General features: G+C 41.0%; 2 protein-coding genes across 6 annotated transcripts in view; both read right to left on the bottom strand.

The window, feature by feature from the left end:
* Positions 1 to 9794, bottom strand: part of LOC136712475 (huntingtin-interacting protein 1-related protein) — a 36967-nt gene extending 27173 nt beyond the window's left edge. The window contains exon 1 of one of the 2 annotated variants that reach the window (XM_066689099.1): positions 9428 to 9794. In XM_066689099.1, coding sequence (XP_066545196.1) covers positions 9428 to 9520 — 93 coding nt within the window. In that variant the 5' untranslated portion in view covers positions 9521 to 9794. The remainder of the gene's footprint in view (positions 1 to 9427) is intronic. The other variant, XM_066689101.1, reaches the window with a different exon arrangement.
* A 592-nt stretch (positions 9795 to 10386) lies between these two features.
* Positions 10387 to 25860, bottom strand: ccdc62 (coiled-coil domain containing 62). Of its 4 annotated transcripts, none has more exons than XM_066688904.1 (15): positions 25697 to 25860; positions 24376 to 24416; positions 24015 to 24152; positions 22446 to 22638; positions 21956 to 22122; positions 21540 to 21641; positions 20921 to 21092; positions 19721 to 19822; positions 18942 to 19030; positions 18117 to 18268; positions 14959 to 15151; positions 14787 to 14846; positions 14135 to 14269; positions 13016 to 13099; positions 10387 to 12630 (listed from the first exon to the last, which is right to left on the bottom strand). In XM_066688904.1, the coding sequence occupies exons 2-15, from the start codon at positions 24406 to 24408 to the stop codon at positions 12586 to 12588; spliced, it is 1665 nt and encodes a 554-aa protein (XP_066545001.1). In that variant the 5' UTR covers positions 24409 to 24416; positions 25697 to 25860; the 3' UTR covers positions 10387 to 12585. The 4 variants fall into 4 exon arrangements, with proteins under 4 accessions (XP_066545001.1, XP_066545003.1, XP_066545002.1 ...); XM_066688906.1 differs by having other exon boundaries at positions 18117 to 18217; XM_066688905.1 differs by lacking the exon at positions 25697 to 25860 and adding an exon at positions 24578 to 24664.
* Between the last annotated feature and the right edge of the window lie 121 nt (positions 25861 to 25981).

Below are 25981 nucleotides of genomic sequence, written 5' to 3'. Positions count from 1 at the left end.
CTTGGATTTTAAATGGGCCCAGTGGGGGCACAGCACTACTTTCCTCCCCAGCTACCGGACTGGGTCATTTATCAGAAAAAACATAAGTGCAGTGACAAATTCCAGCGTTTACCACAGTGCATTGGGGAAGCTTACATTCCAAAGACGATAACTGATGCACTGATAATTAGAGAGAGGAACTCCTCTGGTTTCTGTTATGTGGAGAATGAGGTCACAACTAAATCAACCAGTGAGAGGTTTAATCACAGACCGATATACACCACAAAAAACAAGTATCGGAGCTGTGCTGTGTGTAGTTGCTCACAACAGCAGTCCACCGAGTGAGAAGATTAATATGGGGCCGTGTCCCTTGCAGCCACTGTGTGACCCACTTGCCAAGCGTGGGACGGAACCAGGCCTGAGCAGCCACAGACATACTGACAGTCGCCAGAGTGAGCTTCCTGGGGCATAAGAGAATTTAGGGAAACAGTAAATAAATTAAAGTCCAGGTGCAGCTTCTAAAGCAATGGAAATTTCAGATTCACAGTGCATATGTGCTCCGTCTCACACACACAATCAAATCAAGACCTGAAAAGAGGCATCTGTGTTCACGGAAAAGAGGCATGGGTTCCAATCAACTCTCCTTCTTACCAACAGGCTTTTCCACTGCGATCCTGATTAAGTGCAGCTTTAATCAAATCTCAATCTCATCTTCACACCAGTTGTGACCCACGGCTATAAGAATCATTTTTCAATGGCTGCAAGAATATGAGAGAACTTAATGGTACACTGGTGCCGAGACCATACGAGACAGGAGCATTAGTCAAACTCCAAGACTACCTGTAAAGCAGAATCTAAACATCAATTATCTCCTATATAGATTCATGGATAATAAATAAATTGACCAACTATATACACACACACACACACACACACACACACACACACACCGTGCAGTCTTTTCTCTGTCCACATTCCCGTAATTATGGGCGAGCAACAGCACATTTTCTAAATTAAATACAGGGGTTCATTTTCTCTTCCACCTGCTCTGTAAAGTGCAGTTCTATCAGTTATGCATTCACCTGAATAGCAACCTGACTTCAAACAGTCAGACCAGCTAGGGGAGTCCAGTCAGCTGTTCCAAGTGACACAGAAAGGGATCATATTATTAGTGTGTGGCCTGGAGTGTGAGGTGAAAGAGGTCTGAAAGCCTCCAGAAACACTGCAGGAACAACCCACAGATCAGGGGGCCTCAGTGCCTGACCCTATACACAATATCTTCCCCAGTTAATTAGAAGTCCATTAGAAGTCAATTTTATTTCAATTTGTCTGAACAGTTAACAGTCTATATTAAACGGGTAGTTTTAACATTCTGTAGATCGTAGTTCACTTTAAGTAAGACTGATACTACTGCGGTTTATTGTATTGATTTTGGATGCTTATCACCAATGCTGTATATTGTACTGAACTGCACTTACTGTAATATGTAAAGTTTTAGTGGCAAGCAAACAGTACTACAGTAAGTCACTCTGGGTAAGGGCATTTACTATTACATGCATAAATAATAATCATAAAGAACATCACATGGTATGCCAAGTGCATCACATTTTAAGCAAACCCTACATGTAATCCACGTCTCAAGTCTCAAACCCTGTCCAGTGTCCTTACAGCCGTCTGGTTCTCATTAAGGTGTTGAGTGCTTCCTGTTCAGGCCTGGCACTGATCCATCCTCCCTCGTAGCCAGGAAAGTTGCACTCAGGGGCTGTACCAGTGCCATTTCAAAAAAGTTATAAATTGATTTGCATGTTAATGAGGGAAATAAGTATTTGATCCCCTATCAATCAGCAAGATTTCTGGCTCCCAGGTGTCTTTTATACAGGTAACGAACTGAGATTAGGAGCACTCTCTTAAAGGGAGTGCTCCTAATCTCAGCTTGTTACCTGTATAAAAGACACCTGTCCACAGAAGCAATCAATCAATCAGATTCCAAACTCTCCACCATGGCCAAGACCAAAGAGCTGTCCAAGGATGTCAGGGACAAGATTGTAGACCTACACAAGGCTGGAATGGGCTACAAGACCATCGCCAAGCAGCTTGGTGAGAAGGTGACAACAGTTGGTGCGATTATTCACAAATGGAAGAAACACAAAATAACTGTCAGTCTCCCTCGGTCTGGGGCTCCATGCAAGATCTCACTTCGTGGAGTTTCAATGATCATGAGAACGGTGAGGAATCAGCCCAGAACTACACGGGAGGATCTTGTTAATGATCTCTAGGCAGCTGGGACCATAGTCACCAAGAAAACAATTGGTAACACACTACGCCGTGAAGGACTGAAATCCTGAAGCGCCCGCAAGGTCCCCCTGCTCAAGAAAGCACATGTACAGGCCCGTCTGAAGTTTGCCAATGAACATCTGAATGATTCAGAGGAGAACTGGGTGAAAGTGTTGTGGTCAGATGAAACCAAAATCGAGGTCTTTGGCATCAACTCAACTCGCCGTGTTTGGAGGAGGGGGAATGACCCCAAGAACACCATCCCCACCGTCAAACATGGAGGTGGAAACATTATGCTTTGGGGTGTTTTTCTGCTAAGGGGACAGGACAACTGGACCGCATCAAAGGGACGATGGACGGGGCCATGTACCGTCAAATCTTGGGTGAGAACCTCCTTCCCTCAGCCAGGGCATTGAAAATGGGTCATGGATGGGTATTCCAGCATGACAATGACCCAAAACACACAGCCAAGGCAACAAAGGAGTGTCTCAAGAAGAAGCACATTAAGGTCCTGGAGTGGCCTAGCCAGTCTCCAGACCTTAATCCCATAGAAAATCTGTGGAGGGAGCTGAAGGTTCGAGTTGCCAAACGTCAGCCTCGAAACCTTAATGACTTGGAGAGGATCTGCAAAGAGGAGTGGGACAAAATCCCTCCTGAGATGTGTGCAAACCTGGTGGCCAACTACAAGAAACGTCTGAACTCTGTGATAGCCAACAAGGGTTTCGCCACCAAGTACTAAGTCGAAGGGGTCAAATACTTATTTCCCTCATTAACATGCAAATCAATTTATAACTTTTTTGAAATGCGTTTTTCTGGATTTTTTTGTTGTTATTCTGTCTCTCACTGTTAAAATACACCTACAATTTTAAAATTATAGACTGATCATTTCTTTGTCAGTGGGCAAACATACAAAATTAGCAGGGGATCAAATACTTTTTTTCCCCCACTGTATGTGAAAGCTTTTGCAGGCCACGCTCTGTGGGTTTTTATGGAATTGAGTCCAGACCAGCAAATGACTCTTGTGGGCAACCACCTCGTACGACCACACATCCCACTTTTTCAAAGCTGCAAGACCGTGCACTTCCAAGTAAAGTAAATAAGGGCACCATACTGGTTTCAGTAGCAGCAGATGACCCGTAAAAGGATTTGTTTACCAGTCCTTTCTTCACACTAATTTTTTTTTTTCCTCAAACCTTTCAACCATGTTGTTTCTTGTGCAAAGTTTCTCCTTACCTCCTTACCCTCCTGCTGTATCACACAGAACAATGACCCGTGGCTCTTGAGCAGTTCTGCTTTTATATTGTCAGTAACTCAAGCCTGGCAGCGCCAGAGCACTAGTAGTTCTTTTTTTTTATGTGACAAAAAAATAACTCAACCATGGATTGTAAAACACTGCAAGCTTTTTCTTTTCAGGGCAGTGTAGCCTACCCCGGTGTATTCGATGACAGGCTCATACAACGTACATTTTCACACGGCTATAGAAGCTGTGGCAGTTGAAGGTGAAGATCCTGATTACAGAAGAGGCAAGGCAGTAGAAATGCAATAGGGTTTTAAGAGAATACTCCATATTTTTCTTCTTTCCTCCTTATTTAATTTATTGCTTTTTCTTTTAAGTGAAAATAAATAATTGAAAGTTGTAACACCGTGAAACAGACCTTCCAGACCAAAGAGAATGTTACCAGACTTTCGGGACTAACAGTGGCTGAAACAAGATGAATTTTCAAACTTTTTTTTTTGTTTGTTTGTTTGTTTTAAATGTGATATTAATGGAAAACAAAACTGACATAGAAAAGAAGCATGGATAATTGTGATATTTATGTCCTCTCACTGCAGCAAGTATAACCGTTTCGGTGTTCAAACAGAACTGCAGGAAGGACTGCTTTACAGCGAAGGGTGTTGACACGGAGGAGAAATGTGGGCAGCATGCAAATGGTCACGTTCAAAAACACCACCATTTGACAGGGGCCTACTTCCTGTACACAGGTACACACGCTTGCATTTCTGGAGCCAGAGACAATGCAGCCTCCTGTACTCACTGCTGCAGCAATGTTTGCGCTTCACAGCAGTCCGGGAACAGAAAGTTGTGCAAGTGAAGAGCTTGTGGAGGATGTGCCCCCCCTCACACTGCAGTGAAAGTGATGGATCTCGCAGGCCTCCGACAACAACAGGAGTAGTAATGCCTTTGGAATGACATAGGTGTGCATATTTTAGACTGGCAAAACAAACCTCCCTCCTCCCCCCAGCACTCAATGTTGTAATGATAGATTGGCCTCTAGACTCTCACTCCTTAAATTATAATTATATTAATATCAAGCTATTGCCTACTTAAAGTGCAGAGGGAAGCAAAACAAAATGTATATAATACCATGCATCTAAAATGTATATATATTTAAAAAACAAAATGAAAATATACTATCCAGCAAATACTCTTATGTAAAATGCATTCAGAAGTTATTATCCGTACCAGATATCTGGTACATTTATAAAACCATAATCATTCATCTTTTTAATATGCCAATGCTATCTGAATTTGTATAGATGTGGGGCAGAATGAGGTCCTACACTGGCTCTTCTACTGTAATCTCTTAGAAAGAAAATCTTTTCACTGCTAAGTTCAGGCTCCAACTGATAATGGAACATTATAGGTAATGGCTGATAATCTTTTATCTCATCTGAAGAGCAAAAGGAAACTTGAATGCCATCTCTCAATACTCCAGTCTAAATAATAAGACTGGTTCAGCACATTGACTTATTGTCCACTGTCCACTAGCACAGCTGTAGGGTTAACAGAGACCAGCACTGTGGAAAGACACAGCCACACTTATTTGTGTCGGATCACATTCGGCCTGCCCACGAAGCGATGAGGAAGACGTCTTGTTTGGCAGAGTGAGATTCCCCTGCTTTTTCGAAGCTGGTTTTCCTGAATGTCTGGGATTCCAGGGGCACTAAACAATGCAGATACAAACCAAGGCATGCAGCACCCGTTGGCATTATTCAAATAAACCATGAGTCCCACTGCAGCTATACCTGCCTTACCATACAAGGATTCCTCCTCCAATACAAATAATCACCATAGACAGTTAAAATAATACAAATAATCTTAGCCTTCCTATTGTGCGATCCCACTGCGGGACTGATATGAAACTTTGAGGCTTTCATAGTTTGTTGAGCCAATCACGTTTCATTTGCCCCTGGAAACAATGCCAGGCCTCTGCTCTGATCCGGCCCCTTCATTTCCTCTTCCTGCAGGAGGCTGGTCTCCATGGTCACCACAGGTGCCTTGCGAGGCCGTGCTGCTGGGAGCACCCCACCCAGCGGTCAGACCCTGGAGGGGAGGAAACGCCATCCCACTACCATTCACATAGCACAGCTTGACGCCCAGCCCTGCCAGGCAAGGTTTTCCTTCCTGTCCTCCGACATGTCAATGTTATGTCAGCGCACTGTGATGCAAAGAGAAGATGCCACAAGTTCCACCTGAGTGTACAGAGGTTTGTGTGGGGAGAAGGTGTGAGATGTCCATTTAGTGATTAAAAAGAAAACAAGCTCACAATGCATTTCTGCTACCTTACAGGAAACAAAAAAAATGACTTAAGAACATGAGTTACGCAAGTTAAGGGACATTAGTGGTATGTATGGAAACAGGCCTGGGTTAAGCCTGCGTGTACTTATTTGAGTGTGATGCAGACATTGTCCTGAATTCCCGCTCACGTGATTATAAAAACAAAAACACCTTCCCTCTGGAACTGAAGTGGCCATCTGACAGCTGGGTCTGCAGAGTGAACTCTGGGAAGATGGTGGAAAAACAAGAAAGGCCTGCAGGAATTAAACTGTGACAGACTAAAAAACTAGTAAAATAGATGTACTCTTTACTAGTCCCCTCGTCACTGAATCATCTGAGCAGATCAGATTCAATGAGTTGTATTCAACAGGTTTTATTTCCACATCCCCTATCCACAGTCAGCTCCTGTGTGCATCAGGTCTCTCAGAAGGGAGGTAATAGGCCAGAAGGGAGTAATGTTGTTTCCAGCAGCTGCACTCTAGCCTTATCTAAACTGTATTTCAATGTTTATACTATTATGTTTCTTTGGATTTGGGAAACAGGGAAGAATTTGCAGGAAAAAGCCCACACAAGATGAAAGTGTCAACAGAACTTATGTGGGATATTGCACGGGAGCCATTTGACCTTGACTGCATTATGAAAACATTAAACAGCAGCACCTGTATGACCCAAAAAAAATAAATAAATAAATAAACAGTCTGGTTGATATTTTGCTGAAATATTTAAGGGCCTTTAATGTCAATGTGATTGTAAATAATCTGAACAGGACACTTGCCTTTTATGGTTAATGTAATTTATTTCAAATGCTTTGTCAAGCCATTTGTGACAGGGAGATTATTTGACTAGAAAATTCAGATTCAAAGTCCGCTTAACTGCTGTTAAGTGCTAATGCAGAAACTACTTTCACATCCTGTAATGTTCAATTCTGAGTTTTAGTACTCCTCTTCTTTTTCCATCAGCTAGTAGGTAGAAATTACAAGTGTTATCATTTGAACTGATATTTGTAATTTCCCCTACCAATCTCAAACATGATGTGGAGCAATGAGCAAATGTATTTAAATCCCAATGGCCCATAGTGTTTACTAATTCAAGATTGGGTTGGCATTACATACTTCCTGAACCAGGCACAAGTATCAGTGCCACCCGTGCCGGGCAGGAGAATAGATTTCAGTCAACAGTACAGGGCGTCAATTACCAAGGAATGTGTGCCCATGTGAGCTGCTTTCTGCATCATGGTTGACAAGGGAAGCTGCTTCCCGGTTATTTGTATTTTCCATTATTCTAGAAGCTCTTAAGATATAGCCTAGCCTAAACAAGCAAAGTGTCATTTTAAATCAGGCTTTGCCCTGCATGGATAAGCCAGACAGAGAGATTTTATATGTACATGCTTCTAGGACAGTGAGGATTGAATGACAGCACTGCACCTGTCTTGCACAAATCTAGCACCACACTCGAGCAAGACTGTTAGATAAACGGAACAGGCAGGAGTCATCCTTCAATGCTTCTTGCCTGGGGATGAATTCCTATAGCACAGTGTTATGGGCTGGTTTAAGGCATCCACTGACAAAGAAAAACCATCAAACAAATAATTGGGTCAGAAATAACAAACAGACTGATGTGCCTTTTTAGACATAAGAATGGAGTGATAGGCCTGTGTTTTTACAGCCAACGGTAAACACGTGACAGTGATCAGCTGCAGGTAACAGAAGAGGGCACGCCGAGAGGTATCTGGGATAGGGAGCACTGCTTTCATTCAACGTGACCTCTGCTAAAGCAATCGGATATGACCAAACCCAAATGGCTTGAGGTGTGGTTTCAAACCTTGATATTGGGAAGCTTTGTTCACACCCTAAACTAAGGACACCTTCCTGCACCAGGTCAGCAGTCATCCATTCTGTATCAAATAATCTCTCCATCTTATTCTTCTGCTCCATCATCATTTTGACCATATTTATAATTATTTGTAGTTTTTTTACCCAAACAGTTTGAACTAAATGTAGTACATAAAAGCAGAAGGACAACTTCTGTTCAAAGGTTGGACTCTTTAAACACGTTTTACTTGCTTCTTTGGAAAAGGTTTTTAAAATGTTAGTTTTTGTAACTCACTAGCCGAGGGGTGGCTAACCCTGGTCCTGGAGAGCCACAGGGTCTGCAGGTTTTTGTTTTATCCAGATCGTTAACTGCTTAATTGAACGATTTATGGGTCTTAATTAGGCAAAATGTCCCTGTGTTCAAGATATCCATTGACTGGTAATTAAGAGAGACCTGGAAATTCTGCAGGATTGCAGCTCTCCAGGACCAGGGTTAGCCACCCCTGCACTAGCCAACAATCCGGTCCTAAATAGTTTTAGCTTTGCTTCTAGAATAATGGGCAAAAAACAGAATCCTCAAGTCCTGAATGGCATGTTCCAGTTTAGATGTTAGATGCACTTCGTACAGCTATAAAGTCTTAATTACATAATTGAGCCGTATATTGCATGGTTTGTTCAATTAAGGATTCAATTAAGCAATTAAGATGTCAGCTGGAACAAAATCCAACAGAACAGGGAATCCCTGGTGTACATAAGTCCGTAAATTCATAATGGTTGACATCGTGCTCTAAGGAACGAAAACGGCACGCAACAACTTAGTTACTCATTACATTGAACAACTGCTCTCCATTGCATCCTCAAATCCTCAACTTCCCGAACCCTCCCAATACGTGGGAAGTAAGACAGCGTTCATGACGTCACTAGTTAAACAAGTTCCACGGCCGCGTTGTTGTAGCGCAAAGTTCCGCAGTTCTGCGCAGATCTGCAGAATCCCAACGATCCCATTGGCGGAGCGGCGCAGAAGTGCGGAAACCTGCGCTGCACGAACACGACCCATGCACTTTCCACGCCTAAGTCACAGTCAAGGGAACACACTGAACTCCGCGGCGTGGACTGTTTGTCCGCCCTTCGCCTCCTTTCGCAAAACGGGGGCGAATAACTAACGTGGGTTTCGTGTTATTCCAGCCGGGGTCTGCGCTCTCCCAGCAGCTCTGAGTGACGCGTGTGAGCTGCAGGCTCTCTGGAACCATAAGCGTTTCAAACGCAACGAGCAACGAGCAGCCAGCCGCAGGACTGCTCTAGAAAAAGGACAAGTCAACCAAATTAAGCGTCTCATCCACAAATAAACTACAGAGAACGTTTTAGGTACCCATGGGCACTTGCTCTTGGTGGTTAATCAGTAACCTTTAATGCAGCTGTAATCTATGTACACAAACCGCCTGCTTCAACAGTCAGAGACAATACAGCAATACCTGATGTGCTATAAAGTACAATTTGGGCAATATCTTCCAATGTACTGATGGACATGCGACTGAACCTTGACTTGTTTTCATGGGGAAAAACACCCCAGAGCCCGAAACCCCTACCAAACTACCCGTGTGTGTACAGTGCCGTGTCCGTCTCCAGTCACATTTCCACAGACGGGAACATTTAGGAAAAAGCGCTCACTGTCCAGGCCCCCCGTGATACAAAAACAAACCAATATTTAAATATACATGCGACACACAGCAGCCTATACGATGAAATAAGCCATCCAAAAAATAAAAAAAACAAGTGTAGCAATTAATAACAATATGCGCTTTACCTGCTGTTTGTCAAATTGCTCTTTCTCCGCCCCCAAATTGGTTTCAGTCCTTTTGCTTTTCACCCTGGAAGGCACCTGTCGTATTGAATTCATTCTCCAGTCCGGTGTGCGATAATGTTAAAATAATCTGTTATTCGGGGTTTGTTTTGAAGGGAACAAAACAATCCACCACTAAAAACACGGTGCGGACCGCGAGTTGAGCGACTCTCCCAGAGGATGCGTGTCGTTAAACCGCCCAGGCGCCGCTTCTTCGCTGGACGAGACCGGGGGCAGCGCTTCACAGACGCGTCGCCTCGGCTGCGCTGCGCCGAGTCAAATGAATACAGATGAGTACAGCATCATGGGAGCAGGAAAAGAGAGAGAGAGAGAGAGAGAGAGAGAGAGAGAGAGAGAGAGAGAGTGTGCGGATGCCTGCCTGCCCAGGTTGCACAGGACACACACACACACACACATAGCAACGCTCTCCCAAATGGGTGAAATGCAACAGAAAGGGAGGCAGAGGGGGTATGAGGTCACAGCGAAAGATAATGTTATTTTAAGAGCTGGTCTACACATCTTGCAGTACAACATTTTTCCCAATTTAAAAAAAGATGAACTCAATTTGAACATTCTGCTGTATCATGCAAAATGCCACCTCGATAAAACTATAGACCCCAACGTAATTTTATTATACATGTATCTGCCAAATGCGTTTTTTTGTCAGTATGTATTTCACCATGCGCACCCGTTTGTTTTGTTGTTGTTTTTGCCGTCATAATACAATACATAATAATTTATTCTATATTATTGTAATGCTTAAATCCAATCGTTCAGACTGGGTCTATAAATCTGCAGAATATGATAAAACATTACTAATCTGTTGATAAAAAAACCCACTTTCAAATATTTTAACAGTTTTAACAGTGTCTATAATTCAAACTTTATTTTATTAATGTAGAAAACCAAACACAAATTTGCAATAATGAGCAAAATATTTTTTAATAGAAAAAGTTGGCCTGTATGACAAAAATAGAAATCATTTCACAAGAAAATAGTTATAAAATATCTGAATATTACAATATTACAGTATTTTACCCAGTATGTTCATATTTTAGTTTTGTAATTTGCTATTGTAGTGCTTTTTGATATGTAGGCCTACATGACACAAGAGTGACTACATAATTAAGTCCAAAGTACTCCTCTAACATATGCACAGTTCGGTCAAAGGAACAAATGAATAGCTTAGGAAATATTGATGTCAATGCAGATTCCTTTATCTCAACATAAAATAGACACAAAACCTAAATTTGAAAATAAGATTGAGAATACCGTGTTCAATTCATGCACATACAGACACAGCACTCCACTGTTTGTTTTTCTAATCCTGGCTACCATGAATAATACATTCACTCATTGTCAACACTCAACTGCATACTATTGTTTTTAAAACACAATAAAACAATTTAGATAATGAAAGATCTTGCATGAAGCTGAATTTAAACTTACACAAGACTCTGCAATCAGGCAAGATGTTAATTGAACTTTGGAAATGCTCTGTTAGGAGTAATCGCTACACGTGTCAAATAATCAGTAAAATGATGTTCAAATATTTGTCTGTACACACTGTACTGTGGTATTATTGCATTATGCATTAAAGTGGCACCAAAATACTTAATTTACTTCAATTATGAATCATTTTAATTTGTGCAAACCTACACATCAGTTATATATGTAAATCACATTGTTTAAAAGTGGAACAGGAAAATAAAGGGACACGGCCAAGGTGAAAAAACAGGAGGGATGTGAATCAAGTACTAGGCTAATTAAACTTTTCATAATTATTGTAATGTGTAAGAAGTATAAAAGTACTGGTCTAGTGCTGATAGTGCCACACCCATGAGCATGAGTGCCACACCTATTAAAAACATATTTTGGATAAAGTAAGGGTTTGTTCAGTGAACACTGTCAATTTAAAATATGAAAGTATGGCACAACCAAGGAGTTGACCTCATTCTTTCATTTAAACTCAACTCTTGTCTCCAACAAGTAGGTTTTTGTTAAGATCAGTAAACATAATTTAGTTTCAAATTGTTAGCACTTGAATTCTGAATTTGCTAAACTGCAGTTTTCCCTGCCATCATGCAGGTATTGTGATGTTGATGTGTGTACATTTATTTAAGCTACTACGCCTTTAACAAAGTTGCCATGAGAAAAAAAAAAAATATGTGGAGCTGCCTCCAAAGCTGCATTTGTGAAGTGCAAACATCAACTGAGCTACAAACAATTCAAACATGGAGAAACTATCCCTGTCTTGTTCATGAACTATCCATGTTTTTATCCCTACTTATTTAACCTTCAGAGCAAGATTAAATATATTTCTCCTCATATTGTGTCAACTGTAAATTGCCCCGGGTAAGGGGATCTGCTTAGGAATTAATAAATAAATAACATTTTGCTTACAGACACTAAGGGTTTATTGCTACACTTACAAATACCTGTAATTATATTTGTGTACTAATGCTACATCTCATGTTGTGTTTTATTTGGGAACTATATGGCTGCATAATCCAAAGAACACTAAATATTAATTAAATTTTTTTAGAACAATGTGATAGCAGTGGCCTCAGCACTTCACTTCAGCTTATAACAAAATACTTGTATTTCATACAGAGAGTGAAACTAAATTTCAGCTTTTTGGTCGCTTCTTTATAACACTTAAGTTGTTTAATTAATATTGATTTAAGTCTAAAGGGCTATATTTAGACATTTATGCAGGCTCCTGCTGCTAATGTATTTTTATCTTTAAAAAAATGTAAAACCATTCTTTCAAATGTGTTAGAAATAGCATGCAGTTATAGATATAGATATAGATAAACTTTTATAATACTGTCTTCTCCTGTGAGAACCCGAGAGGGAGAGCTTCAGTAGTGATGCTGTCAGAATGAGCTACAGTTGGTGGATTCTGGGGTCTGAGAGGAAGATAAATGCCACTGTTGACCACAAGTGCTGCCCCTCCTTGTTCCCCACGCTGCACAGGCCTCCCAGCTTCACTCAGGCCCACGTCTTGACACGCTGCTCCATGGCGATGGCTGGCAGTGAGTGGCCTAAACTGGTGGCGGTGACTCCGCCCATGGATGATGCGTGCTGTTGATTAATGGGCCGTTGCTATGTTTCCAAGTTTAAAGGCTGCCTGCTAGGCTGCTCCTCAACCGAGAATCACCATTCTGTGAAATTAGTTCATGAGAGGGGAAGGAAGGATACAACAAAATGGAGCTCTTTAGCATTCTGCACTAATTTAAACATGCAACATCACACTGGTTCCAAACATCCCCAACTGCCCACTCCCCCAAACTGTCTCCCTTCCTCAGACTATTGTTCTTAAAAGTGCATCAGTCTGCGTTTCCACACTGTGTGGTGAAATGAACCCTACAAGCATCATAAAGAGTGTCAGGCTGACAGACACATATGAAACAAAACAAAAAGATAAATAACCAGGTGATCTAAAAACATAAATATATTTAAACTCTACACACACACACAAATTGTTTTTAAATTAGCAATTATACAATCATTTTGCTGCAACACTTGCGACTGGAGAACAGTACTAACCTTGGATGGCACAGAGCTCTTCATTGGATGGGCTTTTGTGTTTTCTGACAGGAGCTGTTCTTTGGTGTCTAAAGCTTCAATGCTCTGTTCAAAATGTGAGAAATAAACCAGCAGTAATTTCAGCAGTGAATTTAGGCCTGACCTCCTTCTGTGCAAAAGAGATCATAAAAAACAATGAAAACTGTAAAACCCCCTTCTTTTTCTTACATAAATCTACATATTCAAATATTAGAAGAAAAAAAAGCAGTGCCTTTTACATCTGCCTTTCAACATATATATTTATTTATTTAAAAATGTTAAAGCTGTGTTATATTTCTCCTAAAACATTCCTTGTCTTAGATAAATTAAGTAGCTTATGTCTGTAGTACACCTAGTACACAGATTATAAATAGAATGAAGTGTAATGACTGGATTACATTGTTGCAGGATGATGGAATGATATTCTGCCCTTTAGGTTCTCTTTGTTGCACTGAAAACAATGCAGAGATAGCTGGAGGTTCTGACAGCACAACACGGAGGGACTGTGAGCCAGTTCTGTGGTACACAGCAACACAGACCCAAACGAAAGGCTGTATGATAGAAATTCACCCCCTTGAAAGCAGATTACCAAGGCAGATCTGCAGTAAGAAGCTTATAAGGATTAGAAACCACATTGATTGAGGAAGTTAACCCAAGATCATTTAGTCTGACAGGGTGAGTGGGCTATCAGGTAATGATAATTATTCACCAGACTTCACATTTCAGGTCAAAATCAGATTTCAACCAAATAAAATCAATACAGTTTAAATTCAACGATTAATTTAAATCTATTAAGGACCTATTGGAGGCTTAAACTGAGAGATATTCTACCGTGTTTATAGGCCACACCAGAGTTAACATAAATGCAATCTGTCCCTTTTCCACCACACTTGCCTAACTGCAAGAAAAAATAATACCTGCGCTGCAGTAGAAGGAAGAAAGTGCCTTGGCAGGGTTTTTAATATGGAGGACATACTTGAAACTGCATGGATTTATTAAATGAAAGCCTGTTTTTTATCTGTGATTAATGAACTGTTACTAATCCCCATGTCTGCTATCAAATAGCCATAAGCCGGAGGGGGGGGTGCAGAGGTGACATACCCTGCCGCTGTCACTGCTGTCAAGGCTGCGTGCTGGACTGGGCGGCCGCAGAGTGGTGTGCTCCAGACTCATCACCATCTGCCTGGACTCGGCTAGCAGGCGCTGCAGGCGGGTCGTGGGGGACAGCGGCTCACCCTGCAAGAAGGAGATCATATTCTCACTGCTAAAAATCACTGCTTTTGTGTTTTGTTTATATTTATTTGAGGTGCTCCAGCAAAAAAAAAATATTTTGGGCATATATAACTATACATTTCTGCTCAGGGATGCAAAAAAGGATATAGATGGGACTGTGAGATCAGCCAGTCAATCTCCAGTCCTCTCCCTTACTTGAGGTGTGCAAAGGCTAAAGCGAGAAGCAAGGAATGGAACTAGGTGGTTTAGAAATATGTGATATTAAAAGCAGGTGGAATGTTTAGGACAGAAATCTGAACACTATTTAATTTACTTGACTCTGATCTTCAGACGCACCAGTGTATGAGAAAAGATTTCTTATCAAAGAGGGTGTCGCAAACCTCAGGGGTAGATATGCCGCTGCAAGACAAATATGTGCCAGTAAAAGCACTGACTTCAGGCAATTTCTCTTCTCCCCCAATTTCGTTTTGCAACCCAACAGGGTCTCATATGTACGAGAGTGAGGATTCGTCTGCCATACCTCAGGAGGAAAGCCAGCAACAGCTTTCATTTCACATCCCCGAGGGGCCGATCCTATCATCTGCATGGAAAGAAACACTTCAAAAGTTGCAACAAGCCTACTGCTGCAGCCTTGTTTCTCAATCTGAAACACATGCCATCTTAATGTCAGCCAAATGAGAGAAAATACTCACACTGTCAGCAGGATTAGAGATGGGTGTGGGGTCTCCATTTACAGTGACACGGGGGGGTGAAACTCCCAGTTCGCGACAGCCATTTCCTGGACGGGGGCTCCCTCGCTGCTTCCACTGATCTGTGCCTGAGGAGGAACCCACCGGCAGCACCGGAGAGGCCAGACGAAGGGAGCTGAAGTCCAATCTTCCCTGGCTGGGGATACAAGGAAATTAAAAAAAATAAAAAACTTGTATAGTGTTAAAGAGACGTGACATCAACATGAAAGCCTTGTGCAAAAAAGGCAGAATTATACAAAAACAGATTACATTATATGACAATTGTTAATAAATAATAAATTTAAAAATATATAGTGCCTATAAAATATACATTCCCCTCTATTAACACTGTAGGTTCAGAAATACAATGCGTTTGTGATTAAACCTTTTACCTCTGAGGAATGGGCTGCCCTAAAATGTGTTACTGGATTGATATGTAATCTAGAAACAATACCTAGAGTGCTGTGCAGACGATACAGCTACATCCACATCAATCGACACACAGAATCCTCTCACACTCTGAAAGATCGCAACCCACTCCGAGTTTGTCACAGAGCCCCCCCGATTCTCCCGAGTCTGGATTCCTCTCTGGAACACCATCGGTGGCTCGGTGTCCTGCTGTGCTGACAGCTCTGTGACATGTGACTCCAGCTGAACCTGTCTGGTCTTCACAACAGCCGCCACACACGTCGGCCTCTGATCTGTGATGACTTGGAACTGATGCTGCAAGTCTCCCACCACTAGCTATACTATAGTTAGAAGATGCAGCCCTGTCCACAGAGTCCCTCTCTATCTCTAGTCCAGTGAGGGAGCATCCCCTATTACCTGCCAGTTTACACTGAATGTTGTGAAGTGTTCCTGTCATCGTCTTATCCTGGTGTTTTTGCTCTAAACCTGTCTCTGTTCCTTCCACATCTAAACATGGAGGTTTTCGTAGTTTTGTAAAGCCGTCAGCATCACTACAATGGTAAATGCTACAACATGGGCTGCTGTTCATCTTTGTGGTGGAAGGCTTGACAATCAGGGGTCCTGCTGTCATTTCGTCAAAGGCATTGCTCACTATCTCAGTTTATATACTCTTCTTTCCTCTGGGTCTCCTCACTAAATCACCCTGCTCTAAATCTCCACTGTCTCTTCGAGGTTTGGAGGGTGAAGGACAAGAGCCTCCAACAGAACAGCAAGAAAATCTGTACTCACTACATGTTAAAATATATTAAAATAAACTACAAGCCTTATTTGTATTGTTCTGACTTACTAACAACTTAAATAATATTGCCACTGCATGGTGGCTGGAGCTGCAAGCTCCTGTATAGAAGCCAAAACAAAGCACTGGATATTTGTGTAGTAACTGTAGCTTATACCTTTACTGCACATTCAAACATGTGAAGTTAGAATATTATGTACACCTGTTATTTGCCTGTACAAAACCCGAAATAGATCTGGTATAAGAATCTTCTCTCCATGTTCCAAAGAAGGATGCAATATGATTGTGTGTATATATATATATATATACACTCACCTAAAGGATTATTAGGAACACCTGTTCAATTTCTCATTAATGCAATTATCTAACCAACCAATCACATGGCAGTTGCTTCAATGCATTTAGGGGTGTGGTCCTGGTCAAGACAATCTCCTGAACTCCAAACTGAATGTCTGAATGGGAAAGAAAGGTGATTTAAGCAATTTTGAGCGTGGCATGGTTGTTGGTGCCAGACGGGCCGGTCTGAGTATTTCACAATCTGCTCAGTTACTGGGATTTTCACGCACAACCATTTCTAGGGTTTACAAAGAATGGTGTGAAAAGGGAAAAACATCCAGTATGCGGCAGTCCTGTGGGCGAAAATGCCTTGTTGATGCTAGAGGTCAGAGGAGAATGGGCCGACTGATTCAAGCTGATAGAAGAGCAACTTTGACTGAAATAACCACTCGTTACAACCGAGGTATGCAGCAAAGCATTTGTGAAGCCACAACACGTACAACCTTGAGGCGGATGGGCTACAACAGCAGAAGACCCCACCGGGTACCACTCATCTCCACTACAAATAGGAAAAAGAGGCTACAATTTGCACAAGCTCACCAAAATTTGACAGTTGAAGACTGGAAAAATGTTGCCTGGTCTGATGAGTCTCGATTTCTGTTGAGACATTCAGATGGTAGAGTCAGAATTTGGCGTAAACAGAATGAGAACATGGATCCATCATGCCTTGTTACCACTGTGCAGGCTGCTGGTGGTGGTGTAATGGTGTGGGGGATGTTTTCTTGGCACACTTCAGGCCCCTTAGTGCCAATTGGTCATTGTTTAAATGCCACGGCCTACCTGAGCATTGTTTCTGACCATGTCCATTCCTTTATGACCACCTCTGATGGCTACTTCCAGCAGGATAATGCACCATGTCACAAAGGTCGAATCATTTCAAATTGGTTTCTTGAACATGACAATGAGTTCACTGTACTAAACTGGCCCCCACAGTCACCAGATCTCAACCCAATATAGCATCTTTGGGATGTGGTGGAACGGGAGCTTCGTGCCCTGGATGTGCATCCCACAAATCTCCATCAACTGCAAGATGCTATCCTATCAATATGGGCCAACATTTCTAAAGAATGCTTTCAGCACCTTGTTGAATCAATGCCACGTACAATTAAGGCAGTTCTGAAGGCGAAAGGGGGTCAAACACAGTATTAGTATGGTGTTCCTAATAATCCTTTAGGTGAGTGTATATATACACACACATATGCACACACACGTAAATGTGTTTCCAGTTTAAATTAAAGTTTCTGAACGTCATACACAGCAGTTTTGCTGTTTTGCTCAACTGTGCAGCGCTGCTATTAGCAGCTGAGGCTGGAGTAATGCTGACTGCAACAGAAGGCTCTGCATTTGTGTTTCAGATGCAAGAAGAACAGATCAAAGATGAACAAAGGGAGCTAAGAATGAATCCCATGAGATTTTAGCAAAACTGGGCAAAAGTAAAATTACATCTTATCTTGCCCCTTTTGAAAATCTTGCCGAAACCGAGTGGTACTGTATCGTAACTGTGGTACTTGTTTGGGTTTGCAAGGCTCAGGTGCTTGGACTTCAGACATCAATGCAGAATTGTGTGACATTTACTCCTCACCTTCCTCCAGAGCCCCTCCTCTCCCTCTCCTGCAGTCTCTCCTGCGAGCTCTCCAGGTTCAGATGAAGAAGCTGTAGATCATTCTGCTGGTTTTCACACACCTGCGCCACACAGACACACACATCAGCCAGACTGGCATTCTTTGAAAGGTGCTGTGCAAGAAACAAAACTGAATATTGGAAGTCTGAAAAAGACTTGGTTATAATTAGGGCAAATATAATAATTGTTGTAGTTTTCAGTCTTCAGATTTCAGTCAGGAATGGTTTTGCTAACCCTGATAAAATGTATTCTGAAGATCAGGCCTCCCATGGTGGAATACTCCCCTGTCCTAACATCAATGACATTAAAAGAATTTGGTCATAGTGCAAGTATGCAAATGTATCTTTAAACTGTTTCAAAGTAAGCAAAGAAAAAATGTGGTTGAGACTAGGTATGCTGAAATACTGGATTCGCTGCTGTCAAACAACCCCTCATTATTTTAATGTTTCTTATGGGTGCAGATGCCTTTGAAAAAAATGGAAAACAGCTATCTGAGGGAGCTATCTATAACTGGAAAAAACAGCACAGCAGCACCCTGCAACAACGATGTGAAACATTACGTTTATATGTACACAGAGTACAGGAAGACTTGTGTTCAGGACAATGTTTACCCTCTCATGCTTGACTGGGCCCACTGTGTGCCCATCAACATTTATTACACTGACTGTGTACACGTTGGCATCAAATCTACACAAAGTTCCCACAAAAAAGACAATAGCAGTCTGACAGTGACTGGTGAACTCTTCCAAGTGCTCATTGGGGATAGACAGCACAATGCAAGGCTACCTGTCGGAGGCAGTGCAGCTCGGTCTCGGTGCGCTCCTGTTTCGATCTGGCCAGCTCCAGCAGGTCCTCCTTCCTGCGCTCACCTTCACCTACATTAAAGCATGAATGCAAATTCATGGAACGGCCGTGCTTACAGCTGGGTCGCAAATATGTTTTTAAAGGAGCACGTTTTTATAATCCTACTACAATAAATGGAAAAGGATTACTTTGAAATCTAAACTGCAGAGAGTAGAATGCAATGAGAGAAGTATTAGGTTTTGCTGCAATACGGTACTGCGAGCGAGCATCCTAATAGTGTATTTTTAACTTAATTATACAGGACTGGAGTCGTACAAAATACAACACAGAATATTACAAATGTTTATACTTCATTGAAGCCATTGATCATCCTTTTATAAATAATCCTATTAAAGAAACAAAACAAATATATACTTAACTTGCTATGTCATGGTCTTATTACAGACTTGAAAGGAGGACTTGAAATTATTTGGGATTGCTCTGAACCATTCTTTGCATGCCTGTAATGATTTTTACACAGAACACTGTCTCTGGTTAGGAATCAGCTATTTTGTCGATGGGTGTGGACTAGTCTTCAATGCATGAAGGCATAGTGGAGTGAAGAGCAGGAAGAGCAGGCTCTGTGACATTCCTCCCCCACTCTGGTAAACACACACAACAGGTTCACCAGCCGCCATCAATCAAAGCTCTTCACCGTTTCCATCAGAGTGAAATAAACCTGTTGAGCGTACTATGCCAGCTCTAAAGGTGTCACCACATACCTGCCAGAGCAAGCTCATTTTGCAAAAGCTGATTTTCCTGTTTGAGTCGGATTAGATCTTCCTTTTGGCTATTGTTCTCCGCAGTCTTTTCCCGTAAATCACCTGTGATAACAAAACATTAATTTCTCACATCTCACAACATACACTGTGCAACACTCCAGATCACAAGACTAAGGACAATAGCAATGGATTCACCTGAAGGAATTTCAGATCCTTTAAGTGTGATAAATACTCATATATATGTACAGCTGCCCCGCCATACTATTATAATTGTTTCTGGAAATAAATAAATAAAATCCCATTAAATCATTATCATCATTATTCATTCTGCTAAACAATTGACCAGTTAATTAACGTCACATTAAACATACTTTTCATGACAACATTATATATTCTGGAGTAACTAATCTTAAACATTTCAGATTAATAAATAAAAAAAAACATATTTTATAATACATTTTATAATTATTATTTTAATAAAATGTGAGAATTCTGTATGAAGGGGTTTGTCTTTTGATGTATGATTTTTGAATATGGCAACAAAGTCAAGATTTTTACTTTCAACCAAACACTTCCACCCAGATGTTCAGAAGGATTAGTAGAATGACAGGGTTAACCATAAGCATCTCAACAACTCTCCACCCACAGCACTTGTTTGACAAGTGTCATCAAGAGTAACCTTGACAGATTGAATTTACCCAAATGTGTTTAAGTGTCTCTGAAAGAATTCCTCAATCCTAGTGAGCATGACAGCATGGTGCAGTTATTATGTAGGTATTAATGCATCAAGCACATATTTTTCATCTCAACAATTCCTTCCACTAATGCCATTGGCTTCCACACTAGTGTCGTTCAGGTTATACAAGCAAAGCCCATTTCTGAGATTACGTAACTGCCTTCTGTGTGTCAGAAACAAAAACAACGCTCCTCATACCGCCGCTAATGATGACAATCAAAGTGCAGTAAGCTTTGCCCTTTTAAATCAATCCTTTGAAACGGGGCGCGTGCAAACCACTTTACCCTGTGAGAGAACAGATGGCTGCTCACTATCATCCATCAATATCTTCTAAATGTGCCTCTTTTAGCCACAGGGCGTGAATGAAATGTGAGCCGTGAAAGACTCAATGATGCATTGGGGTTGCGAGATGTGTGTTTTTTGTTGTTGTTGTTTCCTGTACGAGACTGTCAATGTTTGATTACCTGTGAGCCTGTCCGCCTCGTGTCGAGCCTCCCGCAGTCGCTTTCTGTACTCCTGCGCTTCCCTCATGGCCCGGGCCTCCCTCACTCGACACTCCTTCACCGCAGCCTCCAGCTTCCTGAAGCGACCCGACAGGTCTATGATGTGGTTGGTGGCTTCTGTCATGTCCTTGTCCTGATATGAAAGAAATGAGGAGGGGGCAGTTTCTATAATTATCATTCCAATGTAAATGTCATGGATAGTAAATAAATCAATAAATAAATAACCATGACACCGTACTGGATGCAGCAGCTTTTGAGAATGGATGGAAGGAAGAATAAATAAATCATGTTTTACAAATAAATGTTCTTGTTCAATGATTCTGCCGTACTGATCACACTTGACTGTCTCTCAAATATCAATTGCAGTTATCATTCCTTACAGACTGATGTAATTGATGGTACCTGGTAAACCAGAATTTCAGTAGATTCAGGATGGTGTGTGTATTGGAGCAAAACAAAATGTTAGTGATAACTGGGGATAGAAATGAAGATGGGAGAGAGCAATGTGAAAATGGGAAGGTGCTCTTAGGCTCACATATTAAGGTGTCAAACAGCTGTAACAGAGTACACAGTAATTTACCTTTAATTTAAGCATGGCACCGAGTTCCTGCTCACGTGCCTGGAGCTGCCCAACTTGAGACGACAGCTCTAACATGGAGGAATTAAGACTTTGGTTTCTTTCCTGTCAAAAGAAAAAGAAAAAAAAAAAAACTATTGAAAAACTACAATATACAATTGCAATATATTATTTGAGCTTGGAGCAGAGGTAGGTTAGCATGGAATGTCAGTAAATCCACAGCTAGGACAGTAATACTTAGAATTATTATAATAATAATAATAATAATAATAATAATAATAATAATAATAATAATAATAATAATGATAATAATAACAACAACAACAACAACAGGGACAAGTTAAAGGAGAGAAAAAAAGGAGAACAAGATCGGGGGAAAAAAGGTGGGAGAGGGATAGTGAAGTAGACGAATTAGGTACCTGCAGGTCCTGGCACTGGGTAGAGGTCAGCTGCTCTCGCTGACTGACGTCCTGCAGCCGCTGCTGTGTGCTGGTCAGAGCAGACTGGCGGTCCTGATGCTGGGCCTCCAATATTTTGATTCTCTTTGTCAGGGACCGGATGATGTCATTCCTTTTCTGAAGCTCGCCTGAAACAAAGGCCGCACAGTTTAATTAAGATTACAAAAGTAAGTCTGCAAGCTATTCTCACACCAGGCCTGTTCTGTTGTTACAGAAAAGGACAACGGTTGGATCAGAACATATTTTAAAATCTGAGCACTTGAAATATTTATAAAAACATCAGTTTGATCACATGTGCAAAACCCCCCAAATGAATTTGATCTCATAAAAACATCAATTAACAACATGTAATTAGGTGAGGTTTGTTACTAAATACCGCCTCCTTTCTAGAATTGCCCATGTTTCCCGTGGTCTGGGAGGGGAGTTTATTAAGGTGAAGAAGGGTTCTTACTCTCTAACCGTGCACATCTCTGCTCCAGCGTGAGCACTCTCTGCCGGTCCTCCTCCCAGGCCAGCAGCTGTTTCTGGTGGGCCGACACCATGTCATTCAGTTCCCGGTCACGGTCCTTCAGCTCTACAACCAGAAGTTGCAGCTCCTTACGCTGTTTCTGGATGGTGGCACCTTCAATCTCACCCGCTGTCTTCTGCAAAGACACACCAGCCATCTCAGAAAACAACTACAGTAATGCAGGAATATGGTTGAAGCATTTAATGCACAATGTTTGTATTAAGACACACAGAAGAACAAATACACTGTGGGAGACAATTAGCATAACAATATTCACACTACGGGTTTTGTAAGCACCTACAAAGAAATTACACATTTCTATACAATATTAATCTATCACTGCCATAGTCCTTTAAAAAGTCAAATGCATTTTACCAAAATGTTTTCATGGAATAAAATCTGTTTATTATCTGTACAGTCCAGCTGCAGCATGCTACAAAGTTAGTGTTTATCCCAAAAGTGTACCAGGGCTTGCAGCTCCCTCACACTGGCCAAAGGCACACTATTTTACAGTCACTGCCCTATCAGAAACTTGTGACATAGAATAAATTAGAAAGGTCTTTTAAACCAACATTTAGACTGAACTAGAATTACAGGCCCCTGGTAATAGATGTGCTGTCCTACTGCACAAGGAAAACTCAAGCCACAGGTTTCTTCCAAATTGACAGCTGGACAGAATTAATAATTGCACACACTGGCAATCTCACTGTGCCATGCATGCCTGCCAGACAGAGATCCCCTTGGAGATATAAGTGCTTCTGAATCATTAATGTAAAGCATGTTGTGTACCACACTGGGTGGTAGTGAAGGCAGAAGTCCACTGCCTTCTGCTGTGCATTCAAGAGTATCCATTACAGACCAATGGAAAGATCACTAGTGACAGAACTATCAATGGGCAAGAGGGGAGAAAGAAGAGGATGCTATTGCTTAAGACCTCAGGAGTCTGCATCGCTATTTAGAAAGTTTAAATTGACCAATATTGGACATCATCTTAGGAGGAATGCGATAAAAAAGCTAAATAAACAAATTCTGAATTCCAAAGAAACATGAACCAGGCTTTCACTGAAAGGACACAGTTTTACAGAACAGAAAAAAAGTACTTGCACTACAAACTGCACATTATAGGATACAATGTCTTATTTAGTTTTCTTCGAGCTGTAGTTTAAATCCTTTACCTACAGGACTTTTTGAATGAATCGTTAAATTAAATTTTAAATGCACTGCCACCTTCAGGCAACTACTATACACACTTTCGATGCAAAGCCAAACAAACAGAGGCCAGCTAATAATAGCAGGAGGCAGCAGAGCAGTAGCATGGTATTAATGTGCTGTAATTGGCATAATAAAGACTCATGATGTGTGTGCAGAGCAGATATGAAGACTCAGTCGTGGAGTCTATAAAACATTGAATGAAACCCGAATGCTAGGAATGTCTGCAGAGCCATTATGTCTATGACCTGTGTTTCTTCGAGAACGCTGCAGCCCTGCACCCAACATGGCGTCCCCTCCTACCTGCACATGCTTCCTCTCAGCAACAGAAGCTGGCCGATCATCAGAGACCTGCAAGGGGGATAATGTCTGTGTTTTCGCTCCGTTGCCAAAATGAAGCTGTGTAGGAGAGGATGAATTCTTTGCCAAGCTAAAACTGTGCTGCAAAAACAGACATTAAGGCATTCAATTCAAATGCATTGTTTTTGGAGGTCTTAAAATAACAATGCAACTGAAATTAAAGTACGCATTTAAATTCTTTGTCTTGCTTTCTTCAGGACACATTTTTTTTAAATGCAACAACTTAATGACTCACATGTTGAGTTGGTTCTCAAAAGTGCACTTAAAACATCTTTTTCTATGTATCAAATAGAAGTGTCCTTACTTGTTTTATGGGAGTGCTGTGCCAGGGATCCATAGCAATACCTGAAAGTAATTATACAAGATTTTTTCAAACTGTCTCTAGTGTTTTACATCAACAAGGTCAGTAACTTAAAAGTTTGCCAATTAATTATATATTTTTATATTAGATCAGTAATGAAATACATAAGAAATCTAATATATATATATATATATAAGAACCTCACCATAAGCTGGCAGCACATTATTGTCCACAATATATAACGATGCCCTTCACAAATGTCAGCCTCCACATAGGACTCCAGAGAAAACCAAGAGAGGGAAATGATCATAAAGCTTAACAATCCAATACACTGCTAAGGACTTGTGACATACCATTAAGGGGAAAATAATACCAGTGGCCAGGCCATTCTCTATGACCAATGACTTCAGAAGTTGTAATAGGTATTGGTTATCCACGTTAAAAAAACAGACGACAAGAAAAAAGACCATTAATTTCAGTAGTGACCCCTGCTGGATTTCAAATCAGGCCTCAAGCAAAAGCTTTGTGCATTTCTTCTGAATACAGTATATATATGAGGTTAGATAAATTATGTAGATAAACTATGATGTTACTCACACTGTTGCACAAAAAATGCTGGATGGATGGTGTGATTTTATTTATTAAAGCACCAATAGGCATTGGCCAAAGCAATTATGCATTTTGTAAATGTGATACAAATGTCTATCTTTTCCTGGAATCGCCATATTATGATTAACTGGAAAGTGAAAAATGCCTATAAATCCTATCTTCTATGGCCTAGCAATCTACCGTTTCCAAATGACTGGTTAAAACAGCACTGCTGTCCTCTGGTCGTTTCTATTTGGACTAATTGGTCGTTTATCTTTTCCATTGTACCATATTCACGTCTTCCCCTTTCCATAGATAGATCTATATCTATATATAACTTGTTCGAATTTTTTTATGAAACATGTATGCTGGTTGTGGGTTTTATTGTTAAGTTGATCAAAATCCTGCATGAAGCTGAATTTCAGATGTATTTCATTTTAGCATTAGCATTAGTCTACATTTTCTCTGGAATCTGCATTTGTGTAGAGGCTTGTTAGCGGCCAGCTTTCCAACACAGACACATTTTAAAACACTGGCAAACCTATGTAGGCTGTGCATCATTTCAAGCTGAGCACAGGACACTAGAGAGGACGGAGTCCAAGTCCGTCACTTGTTTATTTTGTGTTGCTGAACATAACCAATCGTCAACGAGCATACAGTCGTATAATAACAATCAGAGTTTTAGAAGTGTTTCAAAAACTTTACACGGTTTTGTAAAATGACGGATATGTCTTACCTCCAATAAAAACATGCTAAGGCCTACGTGTCGAGTTCCAGTTATGCCTTGATTATTCTTTCTATTATTTAATTCGGATTTATTGATTTACTGTTTCTTTTTTAAACTCTATAAAAATTTAGACAATACATTGTAAAGAAATCCACAGATCACAGAAGGGCCATCTCCCGAAACATATAGGCCTGATAGAAACTGCCATTTTAATTAACAAATCTATATTTTGGAATAGCATTAAAATACACGTCATTAACATATAAGTATGCATGTCAAATATGTCATATCTTA

Source organism: Amia ocellicauda, chromosome 17 (assembly GCF_036373705.1).
Source record: "Amia ocellicauda isolate fAmiCal2 chromosome 17, fAmiCal2.hap1, whole genome shotgun sequence".
Taxonomy (NCBI): Eukaryota; Metazoa; Chordata; class Actinopteri; order Amiiformes; family Amiidae; genus Amia; species Amia ocellicauda.
Note: the sequence above shows the minus strand (reverse complement) of the source record. Positions and strands in the feature narration are given on the sequence as shown.

Coding starts and splice junctions, on each gene's coding strand:
- ccdc62 (XM_066688904.1), bottom strand. CDS start 24,408: ATGGATCCCTGGCACAGCACTCCCATAAAACAA. Junction 22,639..24,014: donor CTGAGAGGAAGCATGTGCAG/GTAGGAGGGGAC, acceptor GTGTCTTTGCAG/AAGACAGCGGGTGAGATTGA. Junction 13,100..14,134: donor ACAGCAGTGACAGCGGCAGG/GTATGTCACCTC, acceptor CATTTTGAACAG/AGCATTGAAGCTTTAGACAC.